At 35.3% G+C, this 26,836-nt stretch overlaps 1 protein-coding gene across 50 annotated transcripts in view; it reads left to right on the top strand.

The window, feature by feature from the left end:
* Nucleotides 1-26,836, top strand: part of washc2c (WASH complex subunit 2C) — a 50,294-nt gene that overhangs the window by 10,916 nt on the left and 12,542 nt on the right. For 9 of the 50 annotated variants that reach the window (XM_073920075.1, XM_073920056.1, XM_068213019.2 and 6 more), the window contains exons 9-25: nt 2,209-2,310; nt 2,421-2,505; nt 2,594-2,659; nt 4,615-4,736; nt 4,840-4,909; nt 7,073-7,123; nt 7,217-7,378; nt 7,460-7,632; nt 9,460-9,567; nt 10,085-10,183; nt 13,102-13,197; nt 16,301-16,396; nt 20,199-20,371; nt 20,475-20,586; nt 20,663-20,869; nt 24,276-24,482; nt 24,566-24,688. In XM_073920075.1, coding sequence (XP_073776176.1) covers nt 2,209-2,310; nt 2,421-2,505; nt 2,594-2,659; nt 4,615-4,736; nt 4,840-4,909; nt 7,073-7,123; nt 7,217-7,378; nt 7,460-7,632; nt 9,460-9,567; nt 10,085-10,183; nt 13,102-13,197; nt 16,301-16,396; nt 20,199-20,371; nt 20,475-20,586; nt 20,663-20,869; nt 24,276-24,482; nt 24,566-24,688 — 2,052 coding nt within the window. Of the gene's footprint in view, nt 1-2,208; nt 2,311-2,420; nt 2,506-2,593; nt 2,660-4,614; nt 4,737-4,839; nt 4,910-7,069; nt 7,124-7,216; nt 7,379-7,459; nt 7,633-9,459; nt 9,568-10,084; nt 10,184-13,101; nt 13,198-16,300; nt 16,397-20,198; nt 20,372-20,474; nt 20,587-20,662; nt 20,870-24,275; nt 24,483-24,565; nt 24,689-26,836 lie in introns of all 50 variants that reach the window. The other 41 variants (XM_073920072.1, XM_073920051.1, XM_068218726.2 and 38 more) reach the window with 8 other exon arrangements.

Here is a 26,836-nt window from a genome sequence, read left to right as displayed (position 1 = left end):
CATACAATTGAAGCAGGCTTTTTTAATTAAACAATTAATTATAATATTATTAATTAAGCTAAAGAAATGTTAAAAAGCATTTAATGTAAAGGTGAATAGGAAATGTAAATCTTATAAACAGTTTAAGGCCCAATTCTATTTTAATACCCCTACCCTTTCCCCATGGTCCTTAAAACCGAGTGTGAAGTGAAAGGGCTTCAAAATGTAAGAATTGGGACAGCACTACAGCAGCCTGCACATGTCATCATGTCATTGCAAGCTCTTGCTTCATATGAGATCGACGAGTTATTCCAGTTTTTATTTTAGCATTTTCTTTTAAAAATCAAACGCTGTTATGAATATATTAAAACATATGCTTGTTTGTTGAAAAAATTTGTAATAATAATGACAAAAAATACAAATTTGTGGATTTTCTTGCTTACAGGTGCAACTATTCTGCCGTTGTGGCTGGTGGAAATTTTCTTACCCCTTGGTTTTGAGTGTAGCCCTGAAAAATTTCAGTTCGAAGGGCTATCTACCCCTTCCCCTTAGCTCTAGGCCTTTAAACTAAAGAGAATTGGGACACCGATACCCATTCTCGTGAACGCGCAAAATGAGGGGTAGGGGTAAGTGGAAATGCTTATTAATTGGAATTGGGCCTTAAAGTCAACATTAGCGCTCCTGTTATGTGCCTGCTCAAGCACGTAACTAATGAAGAGGAGAACCCAACCAAATACAATGCAAATACTTAAAAAAAACTATTTAATTAAAGGTTACAAACTGTAAAAAAAATTAATTACAGCGGTACAAACCTAACCTATATGTAAATTAAATGTCTAAAACAGTTAAACAGACCATCTGCAGGACGAGGATAAAGAATGAGCCTCCTCCATTCGGCCTTTACTTTCACTTTCTTTTTCTCTTATTCGTAGATAAGAAAACAGTGTTGTAAGCACAGACATCCATCAGCCTACATAATTAATTATGTTTGTTAAGCACAAACATTAGTTTCAAAACTAAATTCAGTTCTAATTTCCAGCAAACAAATAAATGAACAATAATAATGAAGTGTGTTCAAAAAACTGAGTTATATCAAAATGCACATGTCCTATGCACCATATGGTCCAAAACCCGACAGGTGGACAAATATAAACTTGTAAACTTGTTTTAATAAAACAAATATAAATATGCATATAACAAATACTACTACTAATAATAATATCATTATAAAAAAGCATGTTTTCGAGAGTAAATGGAAAAGCCTCCCAATCACCCCCCTATCCCCCCTCGAGATAAAGAAGGCATGGAGGCAGTGTTTTGTAATATTTAATTCCTTTTATTATTTTTAATTTGTGGAGATATCTGTGTATTGCTGTACATCTTGCGTGTTTTAAGCAATAGGTAAGCGAGGTGCACAGCTATTGCAATCTGCGCTGGACTTTAGACCTGCTTTCAGCTGATCTATTGCACAGTCTATTTTAGTTCCTCAAAATAGCAACGCACCAACAGTGGGCCTTAACACACCTCTTTTATAGACCGAAACACCCATGAGTATACAAAGTGGCGCAAATGGCTTTGCTATTTAAACAATGTGGCGGAATACAGGAAAATTAAGGTTGCACCACGTCGGAGCAAACATGTCTTGTGCTTTATAGCGCCTTGTGTATGATAGGGCCCAAAAATTTTACTAATTAAAAATATTTTTTTTTTGCCTTTGTTATGATGCCAATGCTAAATATTAGTATTTAAATTAAAGACGAATTTAAAGACTTAACTAGGATAATTCGATTAAGTTAGGTGCAAGTTAGGTGAATTAGGCACGTTTTTGGAGAACAGTGTATTTATTTATTTATTTTTTTATTAGATTTTTTTGCAGACAATTATTATTATTTTTTTTTATTAAAAAAAAAAAAGATTCTAAAGGGCCTAATAATAATGACCTTAAATAAATTTAAAAACTAAAAGAAATAAGACTTTCCTAAGGAGAAAAAACATATTATATTGCAATTACTGTAAATTAGTTTTTATTCAAATATTTATGGCTATTTTTAAATGTATTACCTTAAATCGATTCATTTATAAATTCAAAAAAGCTGATAGCAGTATTATTCTTAAATCTATATTTATATAAATATGATGAAATTGTGCTTTTTTTAACAAAAGCTTTTCCATGCACTTCAACTTGCATAGACTGCTTGTTTGTTATACTTTTCTTTGTTTATTCCACAGAAACCGTCCATTGCTAGTTATAATGATGCCGATGAAGAAAACGATGATTCTGACATCTTTGGAGGCTCTGATAAGGATGAAGATGAAGATGACCTCAGAAAGGTCAATGTCTTTGTATTTTTTGAACACCTCAGCTCAGACATACTTAATAAAATTATTAAAGTGTGTGCGCTAAAACACAATATCAAATGTCATGTGTCCGATGTCTTCAGGACACTGGTGTACCATCCTTCGCTGATGAACTTGCTGCCAGAATCAAGGGAGAGACTCAGAACAAGCCAGAAGCAGATCGCTCCTGTATGATTGCTATGAACATGTTTTCATTTTTATCACATTTCCAGCATTTCCATCTATTTATTTCTGCATGCATTTGTATGTTCTCAAGCATTGTCATCAGGCCCATCCACCACCAGCAAGAAGAGTAAAACCAAGAAAGTGCCAAAGCCTCAGGGTATGAGCAACTGTGTATTCACTTCATAACACATGCTTGTCAAATCATCATGCCATATTTTGCAAAGGTTGAGGTCAGTAAGTGTTTTCGGATGCACATTATTTGATATAAATAATTATTTTAAAAATTATTTTATATAAATAAAATTATTTTAATTTTTTTAAAAATCCACTTGAAGATAAAAAAATAAAATAAGGGAAAAGGTCAAAATTAGGTGTTTCTTTCTTAAAACAAGATAAATATTCCACCAGTGGGGTGAGAAAACAATTTTTTTCCCCCTTCCTAAAGGGGACCTAATCACTTTTATAAAGGGTTTAAACATAGTTTAAACATATAACCAACTTCTAATAATAAAAATCAACCTTCATGAAAACTAAAACACTGATTGACATTTTTCCTCTGTATGTAACATCAGAGAGGGAAAGCCCTGTCTATTCGTGACAATATCTCCCTTATTAGCATAGGACAGTAGTCTTGTTTTTAATCTGCCACTATGCTGACACATAGGCATTTTTAGCTCCGCCCTCTTTAAAAAGAGCACAATCTCATTTGAATTTAAAGCAAAAGCGGTAAGCAAAACAAGATTGGTAAATTACTTTGTTTGTTTTAAAGAAAAACTTGCTTAAGTTTAACTTGTATACCGTAGTCAACATTTGAAGTGGATTAAAACTTTATATCAAAATTGTCCTAAAACTGTTGTTCCGTTAGTGACAATCCTTTTTTATGAGTCTTGTTTTTGAATATTCCACTATGCTGATACATAGACATTTGTATCCCCGCCCTGTTTTAGGTGAAATTGTAAAACTATTGAACAGTAACCATTCTTGTTCTAAGACAATTAAAAAAAGAACTTTTATAATTCACTTTGAATGTTGGTGAATGTATATATTTTTAAAAATTCCATTTTTTTCTAAGGATATGTTTTTTTTTTTTTGTTTATTTAGGTATAGTAAATAGTTATAACTCAGTTTATGTAATGAAAAATAAAGTGTAGTATATAATATTGTGAAATATCATATTAAAATATAATATTACATTGTTATAAACAAATTTCAGTTTTGAATGTATTTAATTAATGTATTTTACCTTCTCATTAGTCAAGCTTTAATGCAATAATTGTAATGCAATCTTTCTAATTAATTAATTAATTCATTCATTTATTTTCTACCGCTTTTCCGGGGCTGGGTCGCAATCGCATGCAGGGGCAGGAGTCTTAGGAGAAAACCTCAGACTTCAATCTCCCTAGACACTGCCTCTAGCTTGTCCGGGGGGATCCCGAAGTGTTCCCAGGCCAGCCAAGAGAGATAGTCCCACCAGCATGTCCTGGGTCTTTCCCGAGGCCTCCTCCCTGTGGGACATGCCTGAAACATGCGGTCTACTCCGAGCTCCTCACCCTATCCATGAGGGTGCGCCCTGCCACCTTATGAAGGAAACTTAATTTCTTTCACTTGTATCCGAGATCTTGTCCTTTCGGTCATGCCGGTGATATATATATATCAGTCCAATGTGGTAAAGAAGGAGCTGAGCCAAAAGGCCAAACTATTGATTTACCGGTCAATCTACGTTCCTACTCGCACCTATGGTTATGCGCTTTGGGTCATGACTAAAGGAACAAGATCTCGTATACAAGCATAAATATATATATATATATATATATATATATATATATATATATATATATATATATATATATATATATATATATATATTGTATAAGTAATAGTATTAGCTAATTAATTATTATGTGTTCATTTGCTTTAAAACTCTTACTGACCTCAGACTTTTGTATGGTAGTTTACTGTACAACATGTTTTGGTTTAGCTATTCTTGTATTTAATTATTCATATATTTTGACATTTGTGCCATTGTTGCCCCAAAGCTTTTCAGAAATGTAAAGCAATCGGTAAGATGTAGCTAGTAAAATAAAGCCTTATATTATGCCTATGCTTTTCCAGTGGAAGATGATCAGGATGAGATGTTCAGACCACCAACAATGGAAGATGAGGAATATTCTCCATTTGGCGGAAAGGGTGGTCTCTTTAGTGGAGGCAAAGGCCTGTTTGATGATGACGATGAGGTTGGTTTGATTAATATTAAAATCATGCTTATACAAAACACAAGTACTAGACAAATATTTAGCAGTATTCTTTAATAGTCAGTTCATATCATCTGTTCCTCAGGGTGATCTGTTTTCTGAAGCACCCAAAAATGTACCAGTGGAAAAGGAGAAGACAGTAGCACAGCCAACCGGTAAGTAAATAACTGTCATTAATCCTGTTTCCACTTGGTATTAAAGAGATAGTTCACCCAAAAATGAATATTGTGCCATCGTTCTTAACTTGTTGTCAAACCTGCTTGTTTCAAATTTCCGATGAACACATAGGGAGATATTCTGAAGAATGTACTATAGAAAAATGACTTCTATAGCACATTTTGTTCTTTGGATATCAATTCCCAACATTTTTCTAGTTTTTTTTTTAAAAAGAAAATTCATAAAAGTAGATGAACTAGCCCTTTAACTTGTGTTTTTGGTGACCTGATTGCATGCAATAAACAAAGATGCATTATTATTTCCACTTGGTAGTATGCATTCAAAAAGAGTGAGCGCTTTGAGAACTTTCTCTTTTGTTTTGGAATTTAATTTTACATGTGTTGTTTATTTGTGATCTGATTTGAAAAAAAAGCAGGTATAAACAGGGCTTATAATCATGTTTGACGTTTAAATTAGGGTTACGCCGAAAAGAATATTGTAAACCAAAAATAATTTGTAATAATTATTTAACATTTTATTAAATAATAGAAAGCAATTTTGAGACAGTTTTTAAGGCAATAACTAAAATTCTACTGATAAAAAAATACCATTAAAAAAAGGCCATTAAAGTAACATTTTATTAACAGTAAAAATTTGTTGACAGTAAATGAGAGGTGTTGTTTTACTAGCATTGCTATGGCAACACTATTGCAAACCATTTTCAGTTGCAAATTTTTGGTTATTTAGTTATTTATTTTCACTTTTTTAATAAGGAAATAAGGTGTTTTAATTTCAGATGTTCAACGTTGATGTTTGATATATAATCATAGATAGTAGATGGTGTGTGCTTAGTTCAATTATTTTAAAATCAAGTAATACCCCCTACGTTCAAAATTTTCTCACATGTAATCTGTGAGCCTATTTACTATACAAAACCTTTCAGTGAACTATGAGGGCATAAAAATCAATCAATAAAATAGTCGTTCAATAATCATAATGGAGTTAAAATGTTCAATTAATTGAGATTTTGATTTTAGGCCAAATCACCCAGACCTAAGCAAATCTAATATGAACCATGAAACACTTTTTAAATAAATAAATGTAAAAATATATATTTCTGTTTGTTTATTCATTTTGTAGTTTATTTTATTCATAAATAAAGATATTTAAAATATATAAATAAACAGAAACTTGTATTTTAAAGATCAGGATTCAGCCAGTTATCCAGCTATATATGCTGACTGCTGGTCTTTTTTTTTTTTTTTTTAAATGTATGTTTCTGTTTATTTAGATATTTTTAAGTAGACAATTTTAATAGATTGCTCAGTATTAAAAAATAAATTAATGCCAATTTTTTTTGTATCTAATTGTGTGTTTATTAAATGAACATGTGTAATTACTGGCTTAAACATATTTAAATAATTGTAAAAAAAATATATATATACTGTTTATATATATATATATATATAAAAAAAATTCAATGATCCCCGAAAATTAGTATTTGTTTGTGTATTTAGTAAATGACTGCGTGTAATGACTGCCTTAAATGATTGTAAATATTAAAAAGAAAACATTAAATGCCTCCCAAAAAATAATATTTATTTGTGTATTTAGTAAATTACCATGTATAATAGCTGTCTTAAATAATTGTAAATATAAAAAAGAAAAACATGAAATGCCCCCCAAATATTAGTATTTATTTGTGTATTTAGTAAATGCTCGTGTGTAATAACTATCTTAAATAATTGTAAATATTTAAAATGTAGTTATATTTATTAAAGCACATTTGTAAAAACTGCACCATTAAAAAAAATAGCAGTAATTATTTTTATCTTTTTTTATTTATTTTAGTCATACATACTGACTGACTGAATGTACACATACAGTTATTTCTAAATATTTGTGAGTTTTGACCTTTATAATAACTGACAGACTATAACAATATTTATTTATTTATGTATGTATGTGTTTATTTGTGTATTTTATAAAGGCTATTTAACAAGCTTTGCGTCAGGATGTTTGTTTTATCATAATGACTGGCTGATAATATCTATTCCACACCAGGTCTATTTGTCGTTCGGAAATTTTCACTGTGCACAGATATAATAAATAAAAGCTGAATTTACATAGTAGTCGCCTTATCTTTTTATGTGCTTTAGTAGAGCCTCATAAAACTAAAAAAATACCCACCGGCGCAGTCTCCATCTTTCCTGGTAAGCATTAACAGCATTCACTTTGCATACCCACACAATGTTTTACATACAACTTTGCTGTAGTTACTAATGAGTAAGATATTTTCACCGCAGGTAACAGCCTACTTGGCTCAGCAAATGATTCCGAATCTCCAAAGAGCAGCGACAGCAGGAGTCCAGCGCTGCCTAAAGCCTCTATTGGAGGAGGACTCTTTGACGATGACGAAGATGATGATGATTTCTTCAGTGGAAAGACGCAAAGCAAATCCACCCCTGGTAAATCTTTCACATTTACCCTGCAGCTTATTAAACTGACTGTTGTTTTGGGCTATCATAAGTGCTTCAATTTGTGATCAGGACAAGATAAGAAAACACCAAAGAAAACTGTAGACCTGTTTGGGGAAGCTGATGAGGAGGATGAGGATGAAGATGACGATACAGCAATGTTCAGTGGGAAAGCCATTTCAGCTCTTCCTCAGCAGGACATAAGTGCCAACGGAGAGGAGGAGACGCGTCCTCCTGAGAAAAAGGTTTGCTTGATAATTATCCGTATGCACGCTGTAAAACTGAGTTAATTTAACTCCAATATATTTTAAAAAGTTCACTGTACTTAATAGAAACAAATGAGGAGAACTCAAAATGTTATTGTAGTTACGTAAACATCAAATTAAGCAGATTTTTAAAGTTAAAAATGACTGCCTTAAGACTTTAAGTTTCTTATGAATCAAACCTTCTGAGTAGCCCAGACATAGTCTTTGCCTGCATAAATACACAAGATTTAGCAGATTGTTGAGCACAGCATTCTGTATATTTACTTACTGTATGTAAATGCGTGTATTATTTATTTGTTCAGTTTTTCACATTTATTTTTCAGTTTTATTACTGAATATTATGGGTGGTACGGTACAGTACGGTTCGGCTTTTATGGTCGTTTCTACTGTCAAAGGGTACCTAAAAGCGAACCGTATCATACCACTTCTTTGGTACCTTTCAAAAGGGTACCTAGCACAAGAAAAGGGTACCAAAAGGTGGAGCAAGACACGCAGCTGAACGTTATTGGTTTACCGAGATAAATCACTTGCAGAAGCAGGAGAATGAAAACAAAAGAACTGCCATTAAAAAAAAAAAAAAGCTGAGACATTACACAGTAATAATATACTGTATAGATAAAATAATGAGCCATGGTCGACCCGAGCTCAAACAAACATTGTCGTCCTAGAACAGCCACAAAGCCAAGAAGAACAAAATCTGCTGTGTCTGCATCTAAAAGTGCGAGCGGCTTCACTTTCTTCAGAGAGCTCGCCGTGCGTCTCTGTTATATTTGAAATAACAAACTTCATGACCTCATATTAATAACGTGCGCGTGATCATTACAGCGTTTCTGATATCCGATCCTTTTAGAAACAAATAAAAGCGGGAATGAAGCCGGAAAAAACAGCAGCAAATGATGCTTCTGCAACATAAAACTCCCATGTTGAACTATTATCGTCGCCTTTTGGACTATTATGAACTCTGAATGAAAAAAATTACTTTCTAACAAGAGGCTACATGTGCTGGTGAAGATTAAAGACACAGATGAAAAGTTTGCACTGACTGTGGACTATATTTCGGGATGTTTTTGAACTCAAGGACTAAATGTATGTTGTGTGTAGTTTTCTGTAATTGATAACATATCGGAGACTGTAAGGGGCTGTGTGTGTTCATATGTTGCATTTATTTATCTATTTCATATAATTGCAGATGTTACAGTAGGCTCTCAGATCATTGATCTGCAGTTATTATCAAATCATGTTCATGGTAAAGTTCAGAATGAACATTTATTCACAAGTATTTAAGTGTATAAAGCCTCTGTTTTGTGAGAAGTGCTTCTCATGAGACAGTGTGTGAACGACCCGTACGGCTTTACTGTGACATTTTCTCGAGTAAAATTGACGTCGTCTAAAACTTTCTGTTGTACACCACGCCCACCAAAAAAGTACCCTTTTGGTAGTGAAAATGAAAGCCTGGTAAAGGTTACCCGTACTGACCTATACCGTACCGTACTGTACCTCTCAGTGGAAACGGGCTGTTCTACAAATGTTAAGATGTTAAGTGATTCTAATTGGATTTATAGTGTAAAAAAACATCAAATAAGAGTCAAACCTTACCCGGTACCGATCCAAATAACTTTACATCAGCTTTTACTTAATTTAAGTTCAGCTTTTGAGTACTCATAATTTTTCCCTATTAAGTTCATTGAGCTTTCATCAACATTTGAGTGAAACAAGCTCTTTTTTTAGGGATTTTACTGTTTGATTTAACGTTGTACATTTATGTTTGTTGTCATTGCTTATCCACTGATTGAGCTTGTTTTTTAGCCTCCTGCTGGAGCCGTTTCAATGTTTGGGCCTGGCACTAAAAATATACTGGAGGGTCTGAAGAAACGTCGGCCTTCCACCAGCGAAGAGTCTACCAAATCTGAAGAGGTTCAAGTTGTTTTCTCTTTGTCTTTCTTGTTTAGATAATCTACATCTACGTCTGTTTTTCTCTGCCATATTTTGCCTTTATTCTGATTGGACAGTGTAGACGTATTCAGAAGCAACTGTACTATTGACCTTATTCTAAAATGCGGAAGTGCGCCTGTTTTCGCGATTGTCTTAGAACTTCCAATTCAGTCGCCTATGGGAGAAATGACTAGGAATAATAAACGGCAGAAAACGGTCAAACTACTTGATCTACAAACAAATGTTTGCATGACTATACAGACCAAGTAGAATAATATAATAAGAAAATATTAAATTACAACTTCAAGCAGCGTAACGAGCAGTTTTTAACGTCAAAAAATGAATGGAAATGTATGAGACCGGAAGTCACAAGCCAAAAAGATTCAAATGGCAGCGCCCACTCGTCAGTGGAGAATAAGGTGAATAGTACATAATGCTGTAGGTGCTGTGCATAGATGGGGTCTGCTATGTTGATGGTAAATGGCATCTATTTTCGCAGAGTGGACATGCACCTGAACCAGTGAAATCTTCACCTGCTCTGGGATCAGCAGAAAAAATGCAGAGCAAGAGTCTGTTTTCAGATGATGAAGACTCTCAAGTACGTCTCTTTTTTTATAGTTATGTAGTGAGTTATGTAATGTGTTTTAATATGTTTTAAGTAGTATCTGTCTGTGTTTCTGCACTTATTTTGCTTATGTGCAATTATAGATGATCTAATACAAGCCCGTAGACAGAGGTGGTTCAAAATTATAAGAAAAAATATATAAGGTATATAAAATATAAGGTGAATAATAGCAAAAAGCTAAATTTTTTTGAGAAAAAAAAAAAACACTTTTATAGATACACCACCACCGGCCACTTTTATCGGTACATCAAACTAGTACCGAGTTGGACGCCCTTTTGCCTTCAGAACCGTCTTAATCTCTTGTGGCACAGATTCAACAAGGTACTGAAATATTCCTCAGTTTTTGGTCCATATTGACATGATGACATCACGCAATTGCACACACATCTCAAAAGTGCTCTATTGGATTGAGATCTGGTGAATGTAGAGGCCGTTTGAGTACAGTAAACTCATCGTCATGTTCAAGAACAGTCTGAGATGATTTACACTTTAATACATGACGCATTATCCTGCTGGAAGGAGCCATCCGAAAATGGGTACACTATCGTCATAAAGGTATGGACGTGGTCCGCAGCAATACTCGGGTAGGCTGTGGCGTTGACACGATGCTCAGTTGGTACTAATGGGCCCAAAGTGTGCCAAGAAAATACCCCCAGACCATTACACCACCACCACCAGCCTGAACCGTTGATATAAGGCAAGATGGATCCATGCTGTCATGTTGTTGATGCCAAATTCTGACTCCACCATCTGAATATCGCAACAGAAATTGAGACTCATCAGACCAGGCAACATTTTTCCAATCGCCTGTTGTCCAGTTTTGGCAAGCCAGTGTGAATTGTAGCCTCAGTTTCCTGTTCTTAGCTGATAGAATACGTTGGAAAATAATAAATTATATGAAATCCGACCTGAAATCTCACACAGAATTTTAAGACATTTTAGGACCAAATTTGATCAAGTGCTTTTTACCTGATGTCGTATCGGGCATACAAGACTAACCCATGTTTTTTCCTCCAAGGTGAAAACCCTACTCAGTGTTTGTACTGCACAATTTCCCTTACTATTAAACACATTTTACTGGACTGTCTTACTTTTAATGATTTTAGGAGATTTTTTTAATCTCTTAAACGACATTTTTAGCAAAGTGACACCAGAAAAGATTTTAGAATTTTTATTGTGTATTACCACTAAAAATCTTATTTAATTTATTTATTCATTTGTTTGTTGATTTTTAATTGAATATTTATAGTTGAAATGTACTGACTATGAAAACAGCCTTGGTTGCAGACATGGCATTAAAATAAAAATACATTACATTACTTAGCTGACAGAAGTTGCACCCAGTGTGGCCTTCTGCTGCTGTAGCCTCTAGGTTTGAAGCGTTGTGTGTTCAGAGATGCTCTGCTGCATACCTCAGTTGTAACGAGTGGTTATTTGAGTTACTGTTGCATTTCTATCAGCTGGAACCATTCTGGCAATTCTCCTCTGACCTCTGGCTTCAACAAGGCATTTACACCCACAGAACTGCCGCTCACTGGATATTTTCTCTATTTCAAACCATTTTCTGCAGACCCTAGAGATGGTTGTGCATGAAATCCCAGTAGATCAGCAGTTTCTGAAATAATCAGACCAGCCCATCTGGCACCAACAGCCATGCTATGTTCAAAGTCACTTAAATCACCTTTCTTCCCCATTCTGATGCTCAGTTTGAACTGCAGCAGATTGTCTTGACCATGTGTACATGCCTAAATGCATTGAGTTTCTGCCATGTGATTGGCTGATTAGAAATTTGCGTTAACAAGCAGTTAAGGACACGTGTACCTAAAAAAGTGGTCTGTGTGTCTGTCTGTCTGTCTGTCTGTGTGTCTGTGTGTGTGTGTCTGTGTGTCTGTGTGTCTATGTGTCTGTGTGTGTGTGTGTGTGTGTGTGTGTGTGTGTGTGTGTGTGTGTAAAACTTAAAAATATATATATTAATAATAAATACAGTAGTCAACATTCAAAGTGAATCAAAAAGGATTTTCAAAATTGTCCTAGGACAAGAATGGGTGTTCAATAAATTAAGGACTACTTTAATGAAAGATGATGATCCACTTCAAATGTTGACCTCTAAATTTATAATACCTATACATAATAATATGTTGGTAATCACCAGTACTGTTAGTTTACAGCAGCAGTAGCAAATTTGTTATGCACTGCACATGTATTCGTAGATGTGTCTGTATTGAGAAATATAAGCTGCGTCCCAAATCGCATACTTATGCACTATTCTACGCCATTTTGTAGTATAAATAGTGTAAGTAGTGTGTTCACACTGAAAACTCTTAAAATAATAAGTGCACTTTAATTACCCGGATGATGCACTCATTCAGTCGCTAAAATGAAGTGTGTAATGATGGACACTTCACGCACTCAACGAACGCAGGTTTGCTTACGTAGCGGAAGGGGCGGAGCTATCGGACGCACATGTTGGATAACTTTATTTATTTTGGATGGAGAGAGCAAAATTCTCCTACTAGAGTGATTATATCGCCTCCCGATGGTGAATGCGGCAATACTCACGATAGGTATTATCTGATAATTCGGTCGTTTATTTCACTGATTTGGCAACTGTCAAACGTCATCAGGGAAACGGTTTGAATTTCCGTTTAGAAAAAAACATTAGTGTGCCATTTGGGACGACACTACATACATGTACTATCCTGTTGAGTGTGTAAGTGCATAAGTACATAGTGCATGAGTGCATAGTGTATAGTGTGCCATTTGGGACGCAGCTATAGTAAATGTGGTCAGAATATAATTGTTTCAGTTATATTAATTGCATAATGATTCCTCATACTGTACATTACTGATGTCTTTGTTTCCTGTTCTGGTTCATGTTTTTTTTTTAAAAGATATTCTCAAGTGAAAATACAAGTAAATCAAAGCCTACAACTCAGAACAAACCAAGTAAAGCTCCGCTCTCGATATTTGATGATGAAGAAGAGGAGGTGATGTTCAATAAACCTGATTTAATATTTAGATACATTTAATTGCATAAAATTGTTTACTGTTAACTAATGCGTTAAAGAGATAGTTCACCTGAATTTTTTTTTCTTTCTTCTCCTGAAAACAAAAGAAGATTTTTTTAAAGAAAGCTGGAAACTGGTAACATTGACTTCTATAGTAATCTGTCTTTTTCTTACCATGGATGTTAGTGGTTACAGGTTTTCGGCTTTCTTCAAAATATCTTCTTTTGTTTTCATCAAAAAAAAAAAAAAAAAAAACTCATAGAATAGTAAAACTAATTAAGACAGAGTTAATAGTGAGAATATTGAAATTTTGGGGTGAACTTTCACTTTAACGCATTCATATACTGTATGTTAACCCTTGTGTGCTGTTGGGGATGTTTTCATCCACTCTGGAGTGATTTTGAGTCTTAATTTGGCCAAAATTTTCTCTGTGTTTCAGCGAATGGAAAGATTTTTGCAGACAAATCTTAGTTTGACACATATTTTGTGAAAAAGCTTTAAAACTCATCAATAGACACTTAAATGTTTTTGGTGGCTGTTTTTGCCCCATTGACTTTAATTATAATTACATTTTTTGATTGCAAAGCCATGACATCATATAATTATCCATTCCTACTGGTGTTGGGAAAAAAAGAGAACCCAGTCCAGGAGACTCGTTTCAAGCTGATTTTTTTTATTTTGACGTGTTGTTTAGTCTGCAGTCAAACAGCGTCTTCAAGGAGTCCTACAGGAGTCTCTTACAGTGACAAGAGTATTCTGCAAGTTTAACAAGTCTGATATTTCTTGAGCTTGAAGTTTCAAATTGAATTCAAGTGGATTTCAGTTTGTCTGGGTTGCTGGGGCAAATTGTTGAGAATTTGGTGATTTCAGTTTCCATCCGGGTCACTGCACCAAGTTGTTGGAAACAAAATGAGAACCCTGTCCAGAAGACTTGTTTCAGACTTGAAATGCTGTGTTCAATTCAATTCATCTATATTTCTATAGTGCTTTTACAATGTAGATTGTGTCAAAGCAGCTTCGCATAGAAGATTATAGTGTATTGAAGTGATAGTTCAGTTTTCAGAGTTTGAGTTCAGTTTAGTTTAGTTCGGTTCAGTGTGGTTTAATATTCACTGCTGAGAGTCCAAACACTGAAGAGCAAATCCATCGATTCGCAGTTCTACAAGTCCTGAACCATGCAAGCCAGTAGCTTGTTCACGGCAGACACAGAAAGCGTGAATAAATCACATTATTTGCGCATAAATAGACATGTGAATATTTTCAGTTTACTTGCTTCATTCACACGTCAAATTCTCTTCACAACAGATGTGGATTTGTTTCATGGGCAGGGCTTTTGTTTGCCTGGTGACTTGTTGCTAAATGGCTAACATGAATTTTATTGAGAGAACAGCTGTGTTTATGTGCTTCAGGAAGTCTGAAAAACAGCGTAAACTTGTTCGGCGCCATTTCTGAGTGCACTAGATCCTTTCAGAGATGCAACCAGCCCTGTGAGTTCATCAACTCCTCCAGAAATTATACTTGGAAGATGGAGACTTTCAGGGGTGCTTCAGACCGAGCCGAACCCAGTTTGATGAACTGTTGTCTGGTGTCAGCAGGAGGATTTCCCCCCAGACACCAACAACAGGCACTACATCATAATCACGCTCCTACAAGATAAAGCTCATGATTGGTTAACACAGCGTGAATGTCTGCTGTTCAAGTTCAGATTTCCCAACTTAAGTAACCAAATATTTGCGCAAAACGCGTCATTCGCACGGATCAAGCCGCAGGATGTCTATTCACATCTTTGCATTGACTTTACATGTAAATCACATTTATCCATGTCTGGTGTGAACGCATTATTAAACTGCAGACTCATTTTGGAGATCTTTTTGAAGATGCTGTTTGACTGCAGGACAACAACACATCTAAAAAAAGGAATTTTATTTGAAACGAGTCTCCTGAACTGGGTAATATATAAGCAGCTCAGCTCTCAGAGCATGGCACATGCACACTAGTGATGCGCGGATGACGGTTATATCCACGGGCGCTGCGGATAATCTGATTATCTGGATGAGTTTAATTATGAATGATTTTTGCTTTGTGTTTTTAACTCACATTTGTTAAAGCAGAAATGGAGGCAAAACCTTTCCAGAGAGAAACTTAAAAAGGGAGGATTAAAAACAAAACAAAAGGAAGCAAAGTGCTGTGTGGTAGTGTTTTAGCAAAGGTTAACGAGGTTGAATCAAGTGCTGGGTATGTAATAGGCTATGCAACAGCTTTATATGAAAGCCACAAGACTGGTAGCTAACTCAAATATGAACCATCATGTGTGTGTTAAATTAAAAGGCTAGTCAGGTGAAAGTCAGACAAGAACTTAGATTTTTTACCTTCGTCAGGACAGCAAAACAATACCACTGTAAAAAATACTATTGGAAGTTACGTGGATGCATGTGTGGACCTGGGCTGTTTTGATATACAGTACTTCCCTTTTGTATTGTCTTTGGCAAGGGATGCGCAGATTAGCTGACTGAATCTGCTGTTAATAACGAATGATCCACGCTGACCTATCATAATGCTTAAAACAAAGAATTAGAATTATTAAAGTGATGATCGGATGTGGATAAATATATCAGATAAATTATATGTGAGGGCGGGTGGAAGATTAGCATGAAGACGCAGATTTGGGTGACATTTTAGCTGATCCGTGCATGTCTAACGCACACAATAATTTGCTGCTTTATAGAACTCTATATAAAACCAAGAAACTTTTTTTTGCCCAGGTCTTTCTAAAGTGTTAATGGTGCCAACTGATGATCAACAGTAAAAATGACAAATTTGACCTTCCCAACAATCCAAGAATCCATTTGACCTTCCCAACAATCCAAGAATCCATGATTATATGGTGTCATGGCTTTGTAATCAAAAAATGTCATTATTATGGGAGTCAATGGGGTAAAAACAGCCACACACATATCAAAAGGGTAGTCAATTTGAACAATACACAAGGGTTAATCTACTAATTTGAACCAATACAATCTTATTGTAGTGTTTACATTTTATTTTATTCAATGGTCTTCAACAATCTGTTCTGGTCTTTTAGGACCTGTTTTCATCAACACCAAAGCCAGTTCCAGTCAAAAAAACATCTCTGCCACCTAAGAACGCTTTATCCAGTTCACTCTTCAGTGATGATGAGGTAATTGTGTTTCATTCATTTAATGATACTGTAAAAATTAGGGCTGCATAATATATTGTTTAAACAATGATATGGCAATGTGAGCATCTGTAAATATTCATTGTGTTTGTTTTATTTTTTTTATATGTAGTGAAGTCCAGCAGTCAATTAAATTATTTGTTATAATATTTTTCCATCTTTTATAATGTGTTTATTGATTATCAGATTTCTTTTCTGAATTTATGTATCTATATTTAATTTAAAAGTCTTATCTGTTGTGTTGTGACGGAACTGGTTGTTAAGTGGCCATAAATTGATACCTAGAAGGTATATGAACATGAAAGGGGCGGAAGAGGGGCCTTTTTTATTTACAATTGGTTATTCAATTTCTAAATACAGTTAGACTCTCCAGAAAGCCACATACCACTGTCTATTTTATTTATTTTTTTATTTATTGTATTTATCTATGCGTATAATTTGTATATTATTTTTTATTCAGATGGACTGCCCTTTCCAATCAGTCTGAAACTATTAATTCTTTCCAAATTGTATTCATATCACAATATACAGGACTGTTCTAAAAGTATATAGTAAAAAAACGTTTCAAGTTGGTTATTTCTATTATTTTCTGTAGCGTTTCAGTTTGAAATAACAATTTACATTTCCAAACATTATGTTTGCCATTAAATGTAATTATACAGTGAGATGATTGTCTGCACAAGGAGTCTGACAACAGTCAACAGAGTGATTGATCTGGGGTGTGTTTCCGAAAACCATAATTAGCCAACTAAGTTCGCAAGTTCCGTCGTTACAAACATAGTTCCTTGATTAGGAGTTTATTAAATCCGTTGTGTCAGTGAACATTCGCAAACTGTCACAAACTCATACGCTTGCAACTACACCTCTAGAGCTGTAGTTAGTATAGTTCCTGGTTGTGTTCTATTCCTAGTTATCATTCCAATGGCCAATTCATTTAAATCGTTCCAAAATTTTTAACTTAGAATTATATATATATATATATATATATATATATATATATATATATATATATATATATATATATATATATATATATATATATATATATATATATATAAAAAAGCATTAAAGTCATCTCTTTTAGGTGTAATTTGATTTCAAAGTTTTTTTTACAGTTCAATTTTAGCAATCTTCATATTGACAATTGCGCTCTCTTCACAGTGCACTTTGAAAATATTTCATGTCATTTTGAACACAGCCGTGGCTCATGATGAAAGCTGTAACTTTTTTTTATAACCTTTTTTTGCCTGAGATCCCCTTTTTCCCCGTAAAATATTGTAAGGCCCCCCTCCATATTTAATAATAGTATTGCTCCTATATGTTTGCAGTAGGAATGTAAAAAAAAATGTTTGTTAAATATTATATCTAGATATGTCTGTGCACAAATAATAGCCTAATGTAAAATATAAAAGCAAAACACAAGTGTTTGTATTGGGTACACCTTGCAGTATTGAGTATGAGTCGTTTGCAAATGTCTTATTAATATGGACAGTCTCATGCATTCCTCAGCAAGAAAATGAAATAAAACCATAGGCTAGGTAACTGTCTTAATGTTTCCAGTATTGCTAGCACTGTGACCTGAAATGTTTGGAGCTTCCTCACCTGGGTCATTACCATTAGCTGCTGAAGGCAAATTAGTTAAGCCTGATTTATACTTCTGCGTCAAGTGACCGGCGTAACCCACGGCCCATGCAACGCGCGTGGCTGTGCATTTATACTTCTGCGCGCTGTCTCTGTCAGTCTGCATTAACACTTCCCAAACGCTAGTTGGCAGTGAGGTGTAAATGCTTTTCTGTGTCGAGTTTCTTCGCTGCTTTTTTGCTTTTCCTGAACACTTCTGGGATGTACAAATGGCTCAAACTCGCTCATTTTGAGGCAGGAACCGGTGGACATGCAACAACGTTAACTATGAGGTAAACACAAAACAAAACTTTCCATCCGAAGCTCCTTAAAGGGACTCCAAACTTGTAAACAATTGCTCGCGCCATTCGCCCGGCTCTTGGTCCCGCCCAGACTCGTCAGCGCTACCAAGCCGTCCAATCACAGAGCTTCGTCAGTGACGGCGACGGCCACGGCGAAGGGCTATGCGTCAGCGCCGTAGCATATGCCAGTGTTTGACGCAGAATTATAAATCAGGCTTTTTGTGGAGTACGATTTATAAATTTGTCTATTTTTTTGGTCAGCCAGGGTATAAAATTAACTAAGCCAACATGATCATTCTCCTAATTTTAAAATATGGCGCGACCTCCCCACAGAGCTTGCTGAGGCCCCCTTGTTGGCTGGGACCCCCCTGTTGGGAGATGAGCTGTTATTTAAAAGCGGAATTTACGTTACGTCTCTAAAGCTTGTGAAAACAAAAATATGTAGCACGTGTTAATGCTTTTAATTTATAGTAGGTTATTTATTAAGAAATGTTTCACTATATTAATGGGCCTGTTGGTTAGAACATTTCTGCAATGCTTTGAATGTGTCAAATTGTAAAAGTAGACTTTTTCAATAAATAAAATAAATAATAAAAATAATAATAATCATTATTATTATTATTTTTTTTTAAGTAGGATTTTTCTTAATTTCCTAATAAATAGCCCACTGCAAATTACGACCATTTATATATATTATATATGAGATTAACATCTGTGTTAGCTAGTTTGTTTTTAATAGAATATGAAATATTCTCAATAATGTGCCCTTTTAAATATATTTCAATTAATATAGAAAACGATTGCATTTTTTTTATTTACCAAAACTAATATTGGATTTTTTAAGTGCATGTGGGTGTAAAACAATATAATTTGCACAAAAAATTATGGGCTTTTTCTCTAAAGGAGTTGTTACTCCACCCTGTTTAGAGTATCATTATGGGTGTTTTACATTATAACTAACGTGGTTCAAACGATGGATCTTTGACAAAGCATCTACGGTTTTGGGAAACACTCATCACTACATTGTTCTTTTGTCAAACGATGCATCGTATTATGATAGTTCAGCCGCTATGTACGTCGTTGTTTGGAAAACGCACCCCTGATCATCATTCAGTCTGTCTAGAACAGGCATGCTCAACCCTGTTCCTGGAGATCGACCTTACTGCAGATTTCAGTTGCAACCCATATCAAACACACCTGCCTGTAATTATCAAGTGCTGTTCAGGTTCTAATTAATTGGTTCAGGTGTGTTTGATCGGGGTTGGAGCTGAACTTTGCAGGAAGGTCGATCTCCAGGAACCGGGTTGAGCATCATTGGTCTAGAATGACATGAAGAAACTTGAGAAAAGCTAAATCCTGAAGAACTTGTAACATCTCTAAGATGCTTTAGAAACTCCACCTGCAAAGCCCCAGTACTTTTCAAAGTTGTAGGCACTTGTGTAAAAATGCTGTAAAATGTGGACGCTTAAAAACTAATTTATAAATATATATATATATATATATATATATATATATATATATATATATATATATATATATATATATATATATATATATATATATATATATATATATATATATATATATATATTTTATGAATTAACTTCCATTAAATCAAATCAACATTTGGCGTGACCACACTTTGCATTAAAAACACTTGGTACAACATAGTTTTTCAGGATGCTTTGCAAGTAAATTTTTTTTTTAAGGTCTAGTCAAAATACAGTATAAAATACAAATATTTAAAAATAGCATTAAAAATGTTTCTATTATAATTTTTAATTTGACATCAATATATATTTTTTGTTTTTAAAAATCTGGCATCACTTAACTTGACGCAATATTTGCTCTGTCTTAATCAGGATCAGTGGATGAGCTCAAAGTCCAGCAAAGAAAACCCCGAGGTGAAGCCCAGTGGAATGAAGCCAAGTATCAGCGCCCCCTCCAGGCTGCCCAGTGTCAAAACAACACACAAAGATGGCCTGTTTGATGATAAAGATGACGAGGATCTGTTTGCAGCCACAAATCAATCAAGGTTTGTGAATCTTTAATCAGGGAATGTTCATTAAAGTGAGAGAAACTACAAGTCTGTGAGCGCTGTAAGTGAGTGTATCTTTTTTATTTCTTTGTCCTTGCAGTAAGACGTCTTCTCAAAGAGTGTCTCTGTTATTTGAGGATGAAGATGATGAGGACAAAGAGCCTCTTTTTGGCTTTAAGACGCCTGCAATTAAAACTCCTCCTGAATCGAAGGTAATCATTCTTGTATCATTTAGGTTCAGGAGTTTGAGGTTGGTTCATGTTTTATTGAAACAGCTCTGTGTTTCAGACTTCCGGAGTTTCATCTCTGTTTGAGTCTACTGAGGAGGACACTGGACCTAGTGTAGTGAAAGAAAAGATAACAGAGGAGAAGAAGAAGCCTGTAGAGTCTGTTCCATCCTCGGAAGACAGTTTTGAGGTGAAGAAGAAGCCTGCAGGAGCAGTGAGCCTTTTTGGTGGAATTGATATACTAGGAGACAAGCAAGACACCATTAAAGTGAGTAAAGTGTTTATATTTACATGTTATATAGAGTATATACTTGATGGATGCACCAATATCTTTGGTGAAAAAGCCATTTGTCTGTGTTTCAACATGTTTTTGAAGGGCCAGAAATTTTCCACATTGTTTTTATGTTACAGCCTTATTCCAAAATGGATTAAATTAATTTATTTCCTTAAATTCTACACACAATACCCCATAATGACAATGTAAAAAAAAGATGTTTTGAAATTGTTGCAAATTTATTAAAAATAAAAAACCTGAAAAATCACATGAACATAAGTGTTCACAGGCTTTGCTCAATACTTGGTTGTTGCACCTTTGGCAGCAATTACAGCCTCATGTCTTGTTGAATATGATGCTACAAGCTTGGCACTCCTGTCTTTGGGAATTTTTGCTCATTCCTCTTTGAAGTATCTCTCAAGCTCCATCAGGTTGGATGGGAAGCAACGGTGTACAGCCATTTTCAGATCTCTCCAGAGATGTTCAATAGAATTTAGGTCTGGGCACTGGCTGGGTCACTTAGTAAAACTGACCGAGTTGTTGTGAAGCCACTCCATTGATATTTTGGCGGTGTGCTTTGGGTCATTGTCCTGCTGGAAGATGAATCGTCGCCCCAGTGCGAGGTCAAAAGCAATCTGCAGCAGGTTTTCATTTAGGATGTCTCTGTACATTGCTGCATTCATCTTTCCCTCTATCCTGACTAGTCGTCCAGTTTCTGCTACTGAAAACCATCCCCACAGCATGATGCTGCCACCAACACGCTTCACTGTAGGGATGGTATTAACCGTAAGGTAATCGGTGCCTGGTTTTCTCCAAATGTAACGCTTGGCATTCACTCCAAAGAGTTCCATTTTAGTTTCATCAGACCCAGAGAATCTTGTTTCTTATGGTCTGAGAGTCCTTCAGATGCCTTTTGGCAAATTCCAGGCGGGGAGTGGCTTCCGTCTGGCCACTCTACCATGCAGGCCTGATTGGTGGATTGCTGCACAGATTGTTGTCCTTCTGTAAGGTTCTCCTCTCGCCACAGAAGAACACTGGAGCTCAGACAGAGTGACCATCGGGTTATTGATCACCTCTCTGAGTAAGGCCCTTCTCTCCCAATCACTCAGCTTAGATGGCCGGCCAGCTCTAGAAAGAGTCCTTGTGGTTTTCCTGGTGACAAAGAAATGATCAGTCTGTAAATATTATTGTATTATTATTATATATCTCTTTATACATATCAGTTCATAACTTTTTGTGTTGCATTTTCTTCTGCATTGTTTTGTTGCAATTTTGTCTCTCACACATAAAATAAACCTACCACTACAATTACAAACAGATCATTTCTTTGTCAGTGGGCAAACAATAAAAATCAGCAGGAGATCTAATACCCCCCCCCACTCCCCCCGTCCCACTATATACACTGAGAGAGGCGGGTTTAAACAAAATGCTTACACATTAAAAAAAGCGAGCGATTGGTCCATTTATGTTTTAATTTCTGTGCAGAATTTTGATCTTTGATTGGTCTCACGCAATCATTTGATACGATTTCGCTGGTCATAGTTTACAAACCTTAAACTTTACAACGCAGCGAACTGCGAAACTTGACGAATGAGCTTGAGTTTCCAGTCTGACACATTCGCGTGCGTATGAATGGAAGTCTATAAGGAGAAAAGTCCAGTGTGACTGCAGCCTAATGCAGCGATAACACTTGAGTTTGAGCATGCTAAATTCTGTTGTATGACACTGCAAAAAGGGGCTGAATTAAGCAAGATGATTAGACATTAAAAAAGGTGAGTGATTGGTCCATATTTAAAGTTTCTGTCCAGAGAGGTCATGTTTTGATCCTCAATTGGTCTCACACAGTCAAGTGATGCTATGTTGCAGGTCAGAGTTCACCAAGTTTGAATTTCTCAATGCAGTGAACTGTGAAACTTGTCGCACAAGCTTATACTTCTGGTCTGTCCCAATATCATGCATATAGGGGAGAAAAGTGCAGTGTGACTGCTGCACTGAATTACTCCAGGACTAATTTCATATACAGTTGAAGTCGGAATTATTAGCCCCCCTCCTTTTTTTTCTCCTCAATTTCAGTTTAACGGAGAGACGATTTTTTTTTCAACATACTTCTAAACATAATAGTTTTAATAACTCATTTTTAATAACTGATTTATTTTATCTTTACCATGATGAAAGTACATAATATTTGACTAGATATTTTTCAAGACACGTCTATACAGCTTAAAGTCACATTTAAAGGCTTAACTAGGTTAATTAGGTTAACTAGGAAGGTTAGAGTAATTAAGTTATTGAATAATGATGGTTTGTTTTGTAGTCTATTAGAAAAAAAATTGCTTAAAGGGGCTAATAATTTTGTCCTTAAAATGGCTTTTAAAAAAATTAAATCTGCTTTTATTCTACTCAAACTAAAACAAATAAGACTTTCTCCTGAAAAAATATATTATCAGACATACAGGGAAAATGTCCTTGCTCTGTTAAACATAATTTAGGAAATATATATAAAAAAGAAGATTCAGTTGAAGATTCTGACTTCAACTGTATTTGTTTATGAAATAGTAAAATGATTAGTGCGGTGCAATTTTTTTTACATTACTAAAGCGTCGATAACTTTTTTTTTTTTGTAATTTTGAGCATTATAAACTCTAGTTGATAAATAATAAAGTTTGGGATCATAATTTTTGAGAAAATGCCTCCGACGATGAGGGAAAGAAGGACACTGATATAGTCTCAGAAAACATTTTACAGAAATCCTATTTTGCTTGCTATCTTAATCAAATTTGTAATATAAACTCATGAAACACTTGGCTTTCAAGGCATAGTTTTTTTCTAGGTCATTATATTAATGTTTTACTGTTTTGTATACAAAAAGCAAGTATTGAACACAGTACAATTTCTTTTCTCATGACTTCATTATGTATAACTTTTTTATATTTTTGAGCATGAAACCTCCCTTTTTACCACAGTAAAACTTTTACCCAAAGTGTCTTTGTTCCAATGTTACCTACTGTAATTTCTGTTCTTAGCTTACTGGGGTCAAGAACTGTTAATGTTTAAAGTTAGGTAGGTGTAAATGCCCAAAAGTGAGTGCTGGCTAACAGGTTAATACTTTTCTGAGATACTGAATTTGGGGTTTTCATTGATTGTCATCAAAATCACCCAAATGATAAAGAAATAAACACTTGAAATGTATCAGTCTGTGTAGAATGTATGTATACATTATACAAGTTTCACTTCTTGAATAGAATTAGGAAAATAAATTAACTTTTTGAAGATATTCTTATATGAAATGTTAACCTTTAATTAACTTAAAATATATTAAATACAATACAAATACCAGTAAATAATTTAATAAACAGATTTTACACATAAATGCATGCTCAAAAAAATGTCTGTTCCACAGAAACCACCTAAGACTCAAGAGGAGATTCCTGATGACGAGCTTCAAAAGGAGGGTCCACCGCCCATGGAGAGTAAAGGGACCAAGACCAAGAAAACAGCTCTGAGTCTTTTTGATGAGGACGATGACGATGATGATGACGATTTCAGCACAGATGAAATAATTCCTGCACCAACAGCATCCAGATCTACAGAAAAGAATGCACTGAAGGTCACTGATTCAAATATCCAGTTCTGCGTGAATCTGAGTACAAATTTTAGTAGGTTATTCATTAATTTTGCTTGTAATTTCAGGAACACGGGCCCCGCATGAAGAGCACGGGTGTGTTTCAGGATGAGGAGCTGCTTTTCAGTCAAACACAACAGAGAGACAATGATCCAGATGTAGACCTCTTCGCCACTTCTCCTAAACCAGCTGTACGTCTATGCTATGATGAAGGTTTTGTCTTTACCTGAGCTTTTTAACTATTACTCCGTATTACTTTATTTATGTTGTCACAATACGGGAGTTTCCCATTTCTACAAGTTAAAATTATTGACTTAGCTGAAAACCAAAACGGAAAATGCTTTTTAATAATTGTTTATTATTAATTAATATTATAGAGATTTAGTTTGACTAATAATAAATTAAATCATACTGATTAACAATAAAAGCATTGTCATGACAGCACAGTAGTGCTATTTCAAGCAGCAAGGAACTAGTATACTACATAAAGATGTGCTGTCAGTGTATTATTTGAGAGAACTTTAGTTTTCCAGTGAGCATGTGTGTTTCACGCATGAATAAGTATATAGTTTATATAAGAGGAATATGCACAGAGCGGAATATTGAGCTGTTTTAAACGACTTGACTTTGACGGTGCACACCACTGCTCATATGATTTGCTCAATGCAGCAACAATCTATTCTTGCAGTAGAGCTGTGGAACAGCCGTAGGAACCAACCAGGTTTTTTTTGCAGTATAGGATTTATTTTCCTTATCGAACGTGGGAGTGGGTGGAACTATAATTTGAATGGGAGTGGGCAGTCAAACAATAGACAATCCCGTTCCTGATCTCCTTTAGGAAAAACGTATATGCATTTTGAATTAGGTTTATACAATGAATGAAATGAAAGTATTCATAGCGCTTGGCACACCATTTGGTGATCTCTCAGATTTCTCCAGAGATGTTTAATTGGATTTAGGTCTGGGCTCTGGCTGGGCCACTCAAGGACATTCACCGAGTTGTTGTGAAGCCACTCCATTGATATTTTGGCGGTGTGCTTTGGGTCATTATCCTGCTGGAAGATGAACCGTCGCCCCAGTGTGAGGTCAAGAGCACTCAGCAGCAGTTTGTTATCCAGGATGTCTCTCTACATTGCTGCATTCATCTTTCCCTCTATCCTGACTAGTCTTCCAGTTCCTGCTGCTGAAAAACATCACCACCACGCTTCACTGATGAGCGGTGCCTGGTTTTCTCCAAACGTAACGCCTGGTTTTCACTCTTAAGAGTTTATTTTAGTCTCATCAGACTAGAGAATTTAGTTTCTTATTGTCTGAGAGTCCTTCAGATGCCTTTTGGCAAATTCCAGGTGGGGAGTGGCTTCCCTCTGGCCACTCTACCATGCAGGCCTGATTGTTGAATTGCTGGACAGATGGTTGTCCTTCTGTAAGGTTCTCCTCTCTCCACAGAACAATGCTGGAGCTCAGACAGATTGACCATCAGGTTATTATCACCTCCTTAAGAATGATGGAGGCCACTGTGCTCATTGGAAATTTCAGAGCAGCAGAAATTTTTCTGTAACCTTCCCCAGCATTGTGCCTTGAGACAGTCCTATCTCGGAGGTCTACAGACAATTCCTTTGTCTTTATGCTCGGTTTGTGCTTTGACATGCACTGTCAACCCTGGGACCTTATATAGACCTTTTCAAATCATGTTTAATCAACTGAATTTACCACAGGTGAACTCCAATTAAGCTGCTGAAACATCTCAAGAATGATCAGTGGAAACAGAGTGTACCCGAGCGCAATTTAAAGCTTTACGGCAAAGGCTGTGAACACTTATGTTCATGTGATTTTTCAGGTTTTTTATTTTTAATCAATTTGCAACAATTTCAAAAAACTTTTTTCACATTGTCATTATGGCGTATTGTGTGTAGAATTTTGAGGAAATAAATGAATTTAATCTATTTTGGAATAAGGCTGTACTATTAAAAAATGTGGAAAAAGTGAAGCGCTATGAATACTTTCCGCATGCACTGTAACTCAGTTTGTCCCCCGACTCGTTCATATCTACTAGAGGTAACCTGCTGCCTAGTAAGGAAAACAATAGCTGCGTCCCAAATGGCACACTATACTCTATGCACTCATGCACTATGTATTTATGCACTTATACACTCAACAGGATAGTAAATTTATGTAGTGTCGTCCCAAATGGCACACTAATGTTTTTTTTATACTAGGCGGAAATTTAAATTGTTTCCCTGATGACGTTTGACGGTTGCCAAATCAGTGAAATAAATGACAGAATTATCAAATAATACCTGCTGTGAGTATAACCGCATTCACCATTGGGAAGCGCTATA

The sequence above is a fragment of the Danio rerio genome, chromosome 13 (assembly GCF_049306965.1).
Source record: "Danio rerio strain Tuebingen ecotype United States chromosome 13, GRCz12tu, whole genome shotgun sequence".
In the NCBI taxonomy this organism is placed as follows: Eukaryota; Metazoa; Chordata; class Actinopteri; order Cypriniformes; family Danionidae; genus Danio; species Danio rerio.
The sequence above is the reverse complement of the archived record's forward strand: the minus strand, read 5'-3'. Positions and strand labels throughout refer to the sequence as shown.